Below are 12,843 nucleotides of genomic sequence, written 5' to 3' on the forward strand. Positions count from 1 at the left end.
ACACACTTCCTTCCCTATCCATCCATATAACCCCGGAGGGCCAGGCACCATGTAAAAGCAAAGAGCTAAGGGAGGAACAGGGCGGCCCCTAAGCCCTGATCCTCCGAGTGGACCACATGCCCTGAACCTGTACGAAGGCGCCAACCTGGAATTCGCGGACAGTACCAGCAGCAGTGCTTACCGATTAAGCTAAGGTACTGTTGGTACTTTACGACGGGAAATTAAATCTCTTATAGTGAATAATAGAGCTCATACGTTAAAAACCAAAAAGACACCAGCGGGATTCGAACCCGGGACCCCGCTAACCGTGGACGACGAATCGTAACCACTCGGCCATTTCGTTACCTTAGAATTTTCCTTAAACTGAGAAAAGTTGTCTTTATAGGTGAGCAAACGCGCCAGGAAGATTACTGGGTCCATTTGCTTTACCTTGATGGGTAAAAACAAGTCGATATAATGAGCCCAGTGTGTTTGGTTTGTTACTAGGAAGCTGCATAACACAGCCTAATGTGCAAAACAGTCGTGTGTTAGGCGGATCATTACGCAACAATGAACACCGCAATTGTGTATTTTCAAAAGGCAGACGCGTAGATTTCTACTCTTTGTATCTGGCCACATATAGATTCTCACCTCCCTCTTCAGCTATTTCGACTTTCTTAAAAAGAAAAATAGACACTGTCAGCGAATCTCCAGGAGTTGAAATAAGGATCGTCCCCTCGATAGACCTCAGACTCAGTAAAGTTCAACATTGGGCTCTTTTTCAACAGCTGTTTTTGCGGAAACTTTACATCTGGATTTTTTAGAAGCATCTGATTTTGCCCAATTTTAGTAAAATATGTTCCAAATTCTGCTAAAAAAGCAAGGTTAACCCCTTACCATTTTAGATTTTTCATGCAAATCTGATTTTGCCAAATTTTATTAAATATACAAGGTACACGTACCTCCTACAATTTCAAATTTTTCATAAACATTTCTTTTTGCCCAATTTTGCTAGAAATACAAGGTTACGCCCTAACAATCTGAAATTTTCCAGAATCATCAGATTGTGTCCTATTTTGCTCAAAACAAATGCAGGGTTAACCCCTTACAATTTGCATTTTTTTTCATGAACATCTATTTTTTTCCCAATCTTATTGAAAAAGCAAGGTTAACCCCTTACAATCTGCAATTTTCCAGAAACATTTGATTTTTTCCCATTTTCGCTTTAAAAAAATGCGAGGTCAACCCCTTTCAATTTGAAATCTTTCGTAACATCTAACTTTGCAAAATTTCACTAAAAAAGCAAGGTTAGGCCAAAAAAAAGTCTCCGGTTTCTGGTATGGAGCTTGCCCAAAAAGTGGTGTGGCAGTGGGGTGGGGACGGTGGTGGGGAGGGATGTGGTTGTTTTTGTATCTCCGTCTTACAAATAACGACACGCTTAATTATATTGAGTGGGGACCCAATATTTCATGATGCTTTTCATAGCAGTTATTACTCCAGCACTTGTAGTGTCAGGGAGTTTCATGATTTCAGGATACTTTGAGTAGTAATTTACTACTATGATGTATGTCTCTGTATTCAAGCAAAACAAATCTGTTCCAACCTTGGCCCATGCACGTTCAGGTATCTGGTGTGGAATCATGGGTTCCTTCTGGTTGGATTTTCTGTGTTCTAAACAAACAGAACACTTGCTGCACATGTCTTGTATTTGCATTGACTCCCACACAACTCCCCCTGGCAAAAACAAATCAAAACTTGTTGGATTGCCATCTCCCGAAAATTAAACACACAACATCACAATAAAACTACAAGGACGGACATATGCAAAATTCAAGAGAGCAATGTTGGAGCTCCTTTATTCACAATATGGTTCAAAATTGTGGCCTGCATCATTCATGACTGGCAAATTAAAAGAGGGTGGTAAAATCTGGGGAACATTTCCTGTTAAATTTTCTTCAGTGAAATAAAGGTAACTGTAACTGTTCAGTTGCCATCCACTAACTGATGTCAAGTTCTGGCCACATGAAAAAAAGTATGTTTTAAGGAACCGGTACTGGGCTGGTGTTAAGCCAGTGAAATTAAAGGGATGATCCTGGAATATGCCCAATTGGGCTTCACAAGGCGTTTTGAATGAAATAATGTTAATTAATCAGAAAGATCATTTTAAAAGTAGGATATAAACATCCAGCCAAGTATCCTTTAAAAACTGGGCGTTTTGATGTTATTCTTGTGTTATTCGTGCGAGAACGACTTTTGGGATCCACTTTTTCATATCGGTCTGTTCAGTGATTATGACTCCATGCAGCCATGAAGTGTTTGCCTTCTGGGGATGAGTAAGAAACCACATTTGTGCATTGGTGCTGTGTGTAATTTATGTAGCACACGTACACAACGTGTATCGTACATTGAAAACCGACAGGAAAAACATGAGCGTACTCGTGTGCGATGTAAAACAACCAGTTTCATCTTTTCTCGGGAACAGTAAGACATTAGATTAGTTTCTTTTCAACCTTTAAAATAGTGTCAGTAAACAATCCAAAACATGACATTTTCGGGAATTTCAGGCCGTAATCCCCCTTTAAGCAACAGAAAAAGTTATATGTTTACAAAAAAAAAAATATTGACACAAATTGCTGTGGAGACCAAAAATGTCACGCATGATTGATAATTTATGATTATTATACAGCCAGTCTAAAAAAAAAATGGTACAATCGAAAACGACAACATAAAGTCGTTTTGAGCATCACATTAAAGAAAAAAGACCAGGCTTTCCAATACTTTTTGTTTCATCTCATTTGCTTTTGTCAATCCAGAGATAACTCCAGTTTACTGCGGAACACAAAAATCGAGTTTGTGCCACTTACTGGTTGCAATCTTTTGTGAGCTTCAAGACAGCATGGCACAGTACTCGAAACAACTCTGCCCATGCATAAAAGTGGCACAAAATCGATTCTGGTGTATCGCACTAAATTGATTATATCTCTGAATTGACAAAAGCAAATAAGATCAAACAAACACTATTGGAAAGCCCAGTCTTTGTTCTTTAATATTATGCCAAGTAAGAATGACTTATTTTGAAATTTCATATTTAACCAATTTTTTACTGATTGCACCATTTTTTTTGAGACAGGCTGTAAAACGTATCCAAACACGAGCAGCATGCTGGCATGTTAGAAATCTTCATAATAATGCCAAAGACAGACCTATATTTGATTTCAGGCTTCAGCAGGTAGATTTTTGGTGTTTATGATATCAAAACGCTCCTAAATCTTTTTAGAGGTATACATGTGTATGCGGTATGCTTTCATCATTTGTAGTGCAAAGCACCACCAATTTCTCCCCATTATAGGCTAGGTCCAAATCGAGCAATGGCTGTGTCTATTGCCATGGTGTCTGCCATTGGTGCACAGTTGTGAACAGTCGTAGCCACAGCCCTTACTCTCCTCAATATAAACTACAATGGCACAATTCTTCCAACAAATTGGTTATTTTTTTCTTCAAAATCCAAGATCATTTTCCTAAGAGTTCCTTGGATTTTGCCTCCAGCAACTTTTCCGCACTCTCTGCGCTGGCGTCTGAAATTTGCCCGATTTGTTTCTCCAGAGCAAAGAGCGTGTCTTTGGAAGCAGTGTCCTTGTGTTTCTTGATCCTAGTGACATAGTTGGTGCGTATCTGTCGTAGCGTGATCTTGGCTTTGTCGCACATGGCTTTGGCTTGCTTGGCCAGCTGTTCCCGATGTTCCTTTGTCACCCTGAAAAGTTATCAAATTGCACAAAAAAAAAAAAAATCAGTATACGCACATAAGAGTATCCAATGATGATGCAGGCAAATCTGATGAGGGCAAATAGGACCTTTCAATTTCTTAAAGTTTTCTGACAATAAGATAAAGATTTAAGGTAGCACCATGTGACAAATCTCTTTTGTGAGTTTGCGAGGTTCTGAAAAGAACCGGGGGAACTCAACCTTTCGAACAGTACACTCTGCCCTGTCATCGGAAGACTGAAGGGATTCCTAAAGGGAGGTTGCTCGGGAGGCTGATTAGGGTCCGCTATACCCTCGGCAATCTTCCTCTCCACTCCCTTCCTCCACACTGATACACTTCACTAATCTTCATGCAATCTTCTGCATGGACCCCATCCGACATGCCTGGCTGATCAGCCAGCATCCTCTGCTCAGTCAACATTGCATCCTTCACACCCTTCATTGCTTCCAGTCAGACCATATAATAATGTAGTGGGTATTTATAAAGCACACGTATCCACCAGGACTGGTGCTCAAGGCGCTACATCATATTACCCCTGCTCATTAGGCCAATGAAACATTCCTAGCACCATCTCAGCTCCCTGGGGAGTATTCAGCTCGATGCTGCCATTTTGGCACAAAGCAGCTAAATCAACCACACTAACCATCTCTGCCCTCACAGGCACCCATTTACTCACGGGTGGAGAGAAGCAATGAGTGACAAAGTGTCTTGCCCAAGGGCACACGCACCATGACCCCAACCTGCAGGTTAACCCACAGACCACGAATCCAATGCCCTTAACCACGAGGCCAGAGCACTCCTCCCTTCAGTCTCCTGACGACGGGCAGAGCATACTGCCCAAAATGTTGAGTTTCCCCCGGTTCTTTTCAGAACCTCACAAACTCACAAAAGAGATTTGTCACAACAGGTTACCGTAAATCTTTATCTAATTGCTACCATGCAAACCTTCAAATCTTATCCATGTTTTCAGACATATATATGACCTATCTTCGATGAAAACTTACAAAAGCACACTTTAAGAAAGGGACCAATAAAACTTATTTTGACGTAAGCTGGTTCAGTTAGAAGAAGCTAAATTCAGAAACCAGTGATGCAGCTGCAGTAAAGGTAGAAGGGGTGGGGTGGAGGGTCAGCCTTGCCAGGATGGGCCTTATTATTAGTTCCGTGGCTGTTTCAGGCAATGTCAGGGGTGGCAGTAAGGAGCACCTGGCCAGGAACGGCCCAGAGACCACCACCCCGACAGGTGCCATAAACTCAGATCCAGCTGACGTCAGGACAATGCTCGTTCACCAAGAGCGACTCACATACAAAGGAATGACATTTCTTACAATGTTGAAAGCAGGGGTTTAAAATTGAATTTTGTATGGGGGTGAACAATTTTTAGAAACGTTTTTGTGAAATTCCTGACATTCTGTCCACTTGCATAAAAATATTCAAACCTTGCACTGGCATATATATCAAAACTTGATGAAGTGCAGATGGACCAAGTTAAAAGTGATGTCCACATAATCAAAGAAAAGATGAGACTTACTTGGGGATGGGGACCTGTATCACCGTGTCCGTCACCTGGGGGTTGAGATTCATGCCGGAGTCACTGATGGCTTTAGCAGCTGCTTGTGTTGCCTAAAATTAAAAATAATATTCACATTATCTCAGGATATATGACCTCATTTTAAGACCTCTGTAGGTTTGGCATTCCAAACTATCACACCTTGACCCCTAACCATCCCTGAACTTTTCAAATCCATCAATATGTAGGTTCTTTTTTTTTAAGGATTTTGCAGGATTGAGAATGGTAGGAGCTAGCCACTACTAACATGGGGCTTGATGCTCCTTGAAACATTGGAGAACAAAAATGTGCCACTAGGTTCCAGCACAAGAGAATATTTCGAAGGATTCTGGCAAAGTTTAAGGTTTAAAGTTTAAGGTTGTCGTGAATCTTTAAACAAGTTCGGGCGCGAACCCTGAAGTTTTGTGATGACATTACGTCACCGGTTTCACGAAGGGACGGGCATGTGGATTTTGAAGAAAAACCGTTTTCGAGATAATCACAAGAGAAGTTTCTCTGTTTTTAAAACAGCAAAAACTACTACTTTGCAACAACTTTATGCTTTTAATAAGGAAACCTTGACGTAATTCTTTGATAGGTGAACTTTAATTTGAACCCAGTAATTATACTTAATATAGTGGTTAGATAGCCCAAATTAATTAGTAAAGATGCCCGTCCCTTCGTGAAAACGAAAATCCAACAGTTCCACATTTACGCCCTTCTTGTTTAATGTGCTTTTCCATAGGGAAGGGCGCGCGTGTTCGATTACGCGCGCGCAGCTGAGAATGAAACGAAGATGCCCGTCCCTTCGTGAAAAGGAAAATCTCCGTTGACCTACTTTTACCGCATTTCCGTGCAATACGTTTTGTACGTGTTCACGGGGGCAGGCATGTTCGCGTCTCTTCGTGAAATCGCAAAATGCAATTATCGAGATGCCTGCCCCTGACGTCATTAATGTTATTCAGGAATTAATGATGTTTTGCTTACGGAAACATGTCAGAATGCTTAAGTACCATGTTTTAAAGCAAAATAGTGAAAAACTCGAAGTCGAAAAAAAATGTCAATTTTGACATGCCCGTCCTTTCGTGAAAACGGTGACGCTTTGAACCATCGTTTGTAGGTTACGTCATAAATCCACCACGAATGGTCCTTGTCCGAACTTGCTTTTCGTCTTCTGACTGACTGAGCCACTGACTGACCTACTAACTGACTGAGACATTGACTGAGAATAAATAATGTTAAGTGAGACTTCCATTGAATAGAAATTACGATCTATCACAATTTTGAATAGAATGTTGTGGGCTCTGGCACCTCTAGGCTTGCAATTGCCTAGTCTTATTTATTTTTTCTTCACTGACCTCTGGAAAGCTGGCCATGTTGACAACCAGCATGTTGGCCGACTTGGACGTGATCTGGCCAAGTTGGTTCAGAGGGAATTTCCCATCACCTGTTGAGACCTGGATATGGTCCAATACACCTGGAAAAGAAATCCAAAAAAGTCTGAACGGTCTCATAGAGTAAATGTAGGCTCTCTTCCCCTGTCCTACGTGTGTAGAACTCCCAACTTGGTTCAGAGGAAACTTGTCATCACTTTGTGATAAATGTATGTGTGTCAATACACTTACATGTAGCAAAAAAAGGCAATCTTAGACTAATTTTGTTTTGGAAGCAACTAGAACATGTGACCTGACATGATTTGTGATTTGAATAAGGGAATAAATTTGTTTTAGAGGTACTTAATTTAAACCGGCCAGGCACATTTTTACTCCCATTTTGTCGGTCGCACCACGAACCGGCGTATCTCGATTTTTTGCCAAATTGAGTTTTTGTCATTAACGTTATTATTTCATCAAAGTGCTCATTCTCAGAAAGTTTTATTTCGATCGGAGTTCTAATTAACTAAGAACGCTAATTAGACTGTGTGACGTATCTCTAAAAAATGAAAAATGCTGCACCACGAAGTGGTGTATCCCGATACGCCACTTTACACGCTAATTCCCTTAGTTCTATGACGTCACAAAGGAGCGTCGACATGAAAAATTGGAATTTAGCGTTTCACGAACCGACGTATCTCCGTATCTGGCACACGGCCACTATTACGCGCGTTGTATGACATACGATAAACATGATAAAATCTGTTTCACGAAGTGAGGAATAACTTTGGAACTGAATTTCTCAAAAATTAAGCAACTATAATGTTCAATCTATAATTTACTAGCAAAAACGAAACAGCTTGAATTCTTGCACAGGGAGGATATGGAATGAGCCTTCAAAATAATGACCAACTTTAAATCGTTTTTTCTCGAAACACAAAAAAAATGCGATACATCGGTTCGTGGTGGAACCGACGATTTATAAAACCTTTCAGTCAAAACAAGTCAAAAATGAACAAAATTCAAACAATTTGGCTCAAGAATTTTGCTTCATGTTACACCCCTATGGCCACATCTATGGTACATGTATGTGCCTTGCGCACATAGTGCTACAGATCTCCTTTAAATTGGCGTGTGCGGTGCATGCTGTGCGATGTGGCGCAGAACGCAGCGGTGTTCCATCAGATTCATATGCTCGATCAGTATTTTAACAATGACTTTATAATAACGAATAGCCTGCTGACCCTGTGATGTGCGTATGCTGAGTGACTTCATGTAACCCTGTTTGAGAGCATCCAGCGCCTGCTGCATATCTTCACGAACCTCCTCCAGATCAAGAATACTGTCGTCTACTGATCGACTCACGTCAACTTTACTTTGGTGCTTCTTCCCTGAAACAAGAGCAAACATAAAGTAACATAGTAGCAAGTGCCATGGACTCGGGGTCTGGAGCATTGAACAACATGGTCTTTGCTTAATTCTGCAGGTTGTGGGCTTGAGTCCAGCCTGGGGTTATGGTGTACAAGCATTGTACGCTGTGTGGACTTCCGAAAAATAGAGGTCCACATAAACCAGGTAGCAGCGACGTTGTGTGGACTTGCCCACTTCCACACAATGTTTCCCCATTTCTGGAAAACAGGTTTAGAGGCATTTTTGGGTTAGGTTTATATGTGGCAGAATGAAGAGAAACACTAAAGGAAATCATAGAAAAAAAATTGGGTTGAAAGAGTTTTCAGAGTTTGAGAAAAATGAGTTTTTTTCACTGGTTTTTCTTAACTACACGAAAGCAATGGAAAGTCCACACAAGGTATGTAACGTAAACCTGGGTGCGTTTGTGTGTCCTTCGGAAAAGCACTTTGTCACTCATTGCTTTATAATTATTAATTTTATAAACTATTTCTGGTGATGACACCAAGAATTCCTCAAAAGCATGAATGCCACACCTGCATCACTAGCAACTTTGTGTACGCCATCATGTGCCAACGGTGCAAACAGCTCTACATTTGTGAGAGTAAACGCCGTTTGGGAGACAGGGTCGTGGAACACTTATGAAGCATGAAAAGAAAGAACATTGACACCGCTGTTGAGCAACATTTCTCTACTCCACCCCAGACATGCGCGTCTGCCTCTTGACAACTACGCAGACTGAGGAAATGCGAAAGAGCGCGAGTAGCGTCTGATATTCAACCTTGGAACGCTGTTCCCGCGTGGCATCAACGTCGAGTTCTCGCGTTTCCTCATTGCAACCTTGCTACACCCTGAAGGATAAGATGTCCGAAAATTCAGCAAAGCAATAACTGGTGAGCACTACTTAAATTTATGTTTTTATTTACTTCCTCAAAAGCACCCTAGACACTGCAGCTCGCAAACCTGAAGAAACCCATCGAGAACAATGAGAAGAAATTACAGTTTTAGAGGTGGCAGGAAAACCCCAGAAGAACATTCAGAGGAAAACCCACGGAATCAGGTAGGGACTGAAAACCCAATCCACATATTGGCCCAGGCAGGATTCGAACCCAGGTCACAGCGGAGGCAGGCAAGAAAGAACTGCCATGCCAACCTGACTCCCCTAGTCACCCAGGAGTATTTGGGTGCCCGAGACGGACTGAAAACACAAATCTATGGATGAAAGTTTAAACTTACCTTTCTTTGCATAAAACACTGGCGACCCGTGTAGATGACTCACACATAATGATATGCGAGCCCATTTACATGTAAGAATACTGGAAGCATTGAAGACAGCTGCTGATTGGTTGAAACGTTGGAAGAAACCAGGGGTGCCACTCTGTGTTATGACACGGGTCATACAGATACGGTGGAAGATTCGAAGAGCCATTATTGGTGCACGTCCTCAGTTAAAGATGAACACAGAACAGCATTCTAGGAGTTCAGCCCACTCGCTGTTGTCATAATGTGAAGGCCATCACGGAAAACTCTATAGCGCATGAAGACAAAAAAATGAAAACATTACCGGTAGTTATGTGATAAAAAAAAAAAATTGATAAAGATGCTGAAAGTATATTCTGTAAAACTTTGTACGGAAAGATTTCCGTACTAGGCCACCACTTTTTTCAAGCGCCAAAAAGTTCATCCTTAATGGTTATTTCTTCCACTTTCCCTCCTCTGCTCTCACCTCTCCTTTCCTTTAATTTCCTAATCGGTCACTTACTTCATCGAGATTCGAACCTCGGACTCTTGCTTGAAACACGAGACTTTTAACCGCTACGCTGCGCACGATCGCTGTTGCAATGATCAATCTTTGGACGTGTTTGAAGTATCCATTGAAATAAGATAGTGGATATTTTGCCGGAGGTAATGACGGCAAACTAACGATTACTAAAGGTTTGCCGGCGGCAATCCATATCAACAGAGGGCGCTGTACTCTTTAAAATAGAGCTGAATTATAAGATGTATTAAATTCCCACCAAAAGTTGTGTAGCAGTGGTGTAATGGTTAAGCAAAGGCTCTAGTAAGCGGGATGACTCGTGTTCGATTCCGACCGCACCACATTTTTAAGGTTTTTTTTCTCATCCCCAAATAAATAAGAATATTCTTCTTTTATTATTTTAACACGTCTCAAACATTTTTTGCAGAGTATTACATTTTCTTTTTCAGATTTGTGGCTCTGGAGGATTTTTTTTAAAAGGGAAATAAAGTCCGAAATTATAAAATGGTCTGAATCCCATCTTGTGAATACGAGGTAACAACGATAATTTTGGCATGGAGCCAGACTAAAACTTGTCACCGGAAAATGTTTTAAGTACAAAAAAACAGTAACTGCGCATGTTCAGTGCATATCCGGCAAACTAACGTTTACCAAAGGTTTGCCGTCTCCGGCAAAATATACACTGCCTTGAAATAAACTAAATATTCATGAGAAAATAAATATTCATAATGACGTGTTGCACTATCATTGGCCAGCTCATGCGTTGTCATGGTTGACATGGTTGACGATGTCATGCGTATTAAACCTACCGCTGTCTTCCAGCCACTTCAATCAGTTTTGACCGGCTGCTTCAACTTAGTTCTGCACGACGTGTGCATCCAAAATGTGCTCTAAAAACACATTTTGCCTAATTTTTTCATCGCATTTCCTAAGCATAATTCCAGAGCTTCCTGGATTCCTCTTGGGTTAAATCACAAGGTGATTGATGTGTTTGGCGGCAGTTAAAGTGGTGAGCCAGTAGAAAATTTTTCCCATGTCCTTTTTTGCACTGAACCATCCTTCCCACCCCCCCCCCCCACCGCCCACTTGACTACCCCCCCCCGCCGGCCCCCACACATCATCACTGCTCACAGCAGTATTCGTAAGGTATTTACTAGGTTTGCAGGCTAGACCTACTCACTAAAGGTCAAGTGAGACAATACAAAAAGTTACTCACATTTACTGCGATTTACAACACGTGGACTGAGTGAAAGCCTTTCAAACTTTATGAGTTCATTTTGTTTTGACGAACGATGCTAATCGCGTGTTGTAAAGATGCTGAAGTTGTGTTGAATAGACTGCTACTCTCATCCTAGCCAACGTATTTCAATGCCTACATGCATGACATGTAGCTGGGTGCTAGACTGCCAAGTCGCCAATCTCGTGGACCGATTGCGAATTTGCCCTGTTCATTGTCTAACCGGATTGCGAACTTGTCAGTTTGCAAAAGATCGCACATCGCAGAATGGATGGAGTTAAAGGAGATACCGGCGGTCATCCGATCACTTTTAAATTTGAATTTGGTGAAAATTAAAAAAACGAAGAAATAAACAAATAATAGACCGATCTTTGAAGATCTAAATTTCTGGTAATCTTCACGAGGAACACAAAAAACACATTGAATATAAAACAATTAACTTTCTTTTGTTTACAAAGATATTATCTTCATTTATTAATCAAAACAATATTCCTACTACTTTACATGCTTTACTTAACTTTAACAAAATAGTAGTAGTGGCATTTGCAAAATAAAAATTCTAAGAAATAGTTTCTTTGTAAATGAAAATATTAAAACACACAAAAAAAACTTTTGAAGTTTCTAAGTTCTTGACATAATTTCATTTCAAAATAACAAAAATCTAATTCAGCAAAATATACAAATGTGCATACATTTTTGGCCACACTTGAAACCTGGTTGCAAAATATCCAATATGCAATTGTATTTACAAGAAATAGCTTTCCAAGTCACAGAAGAAAAAAAATATGTATACTTGTACTCATGTATTTCAAGCTGAATTTGAACAGCAACTCTTGTTGAAGGTCAATATTGTTCTGCCCGTGCTCTTAACAGTCAGTTTTGTTTCCTAATGACTTTTGTATGGCTTATTTATACGGAAAAAAAACTACTTGTGTTCTGTTTTGCATGTTTTTTTTCCCTCTGAAAATATACATAACTATTTTGGGTGACTTTTTGGGCCATCATGCACACAAAAAATATGCCTGCTATCATCAGGCTGCGAAATCAAAAGCTTTTATGGTAACTATTTTAGAACTTAAAAGGGATGTACATGTATTTGCTCTGTTTGGTGTCTTAAATACCCGAGACAGTTTACCTATTGGTCGAGAGCCTGTCATGTGGATGGTTTTATACCGCCGGTTAAACACCGCAGCATTCTGCGCCACAATACGCAGTACGCACCATGCGTGCGCCAATTTCCATATCAGGCGATTTTTAGCACAACACGTGACGGCACATACAATGTACCATGCATTATGGCCCGAGGAGTGTTTCACAAAACATGAAGTAAAATTGTTGAATTGAAAATTGAGAATTGTGAATATTTGACTTTTGACCAAAAGGTATTTATGAATGGGAACAGGCTAGGAGCCGGGAAGAGGATCATTGCCCAAAGCCAAAGCTTTTATAACTGGCCAAGCATTATATGTGTTAATAGAAAAATAGAAATTTCAAAACAAAATCTATTTTTGAGGTGAGACTCGAAAATACCACATGGGGAGCAATTTTAATTATTGTACATACCGTGACTGAAAACAAGTTAGAAATTGAGCCAATTTATTGAGGTTATCAGACTTATTTCACCCTATTCCCCCCAAAAGAAAAACATGGCAAAATAATATTTAAACAACAGAACTGCTTATTTCCATACTGCTTATATATGCTTTAATTGTTAAGCCAAATTTCTCTTTTATTGTGCAAAATTAAAAAAAAAAAAACATTCCAAAAAGCCAAATC

General features: G+C 40.3%; 1 protein-coding gene across 2 annotated transcripts; it reads right to left on the reverse strand.

The window, feature by feature from the left end:
• Positions 1-3,085: 3,085 nt before the first annotated feature.
• On the reverse strand, positions 3,086-11,182 carry LOC119720758 (ribosome-recycling factor, mitochondrial-like). 2 transcript variants are annotated; one of them, XM_038190590.1, is made up of 7 exons: positions 11,047-11,182; positions 9,308-9,599; positions 7,909-8,055; positions 6,650-6,768; positions 5,274-5,365; positions 3,473-3,730; positions 3,086-3,439 (listed from the first exon to the last, which is right to left on the reverse strand). In XM_038190590.1, exons 2-6 carry the CDS (start codon positions 9,498-9,500, stop codon positions 3,490-3,492), a joined length of 792 nt encoding a protein of 263 aa, XP_038046518.1. In that variant the 5' UTR covers positions 9,501-9,599; positions 11,047-11,182; the 3' UTR covers positions 3,086-3,439; positions 3,473-3,489. The 2 variants fall into 2 exon arrangements, with proteins under 2 accessions (XP_038046518.1, XP_038046517.1); XM_038190589.1 differs by having other exon boundaries at positions 3,086-3,730.
• Between the last annotated feature and the right edge of the window lie 1,661 nt (positions 11,183-12,843).

This window comes from Patiria miniata, unplaced genomic scaffold, assembly GCF_015706575.1.
Source record: "Patiria miniata isolate m_02_andy unplaced genomic scaffold, ASM1570657v1 HiC_scaffold_9, whole genome shotgun sequence".
Classification (NCBI taxonomy): Eukaryota; Metazoa; Echinodermata; class Asteroidea; order Valvatida; family Asterinidae; genus Patiria; species Patiria miniata.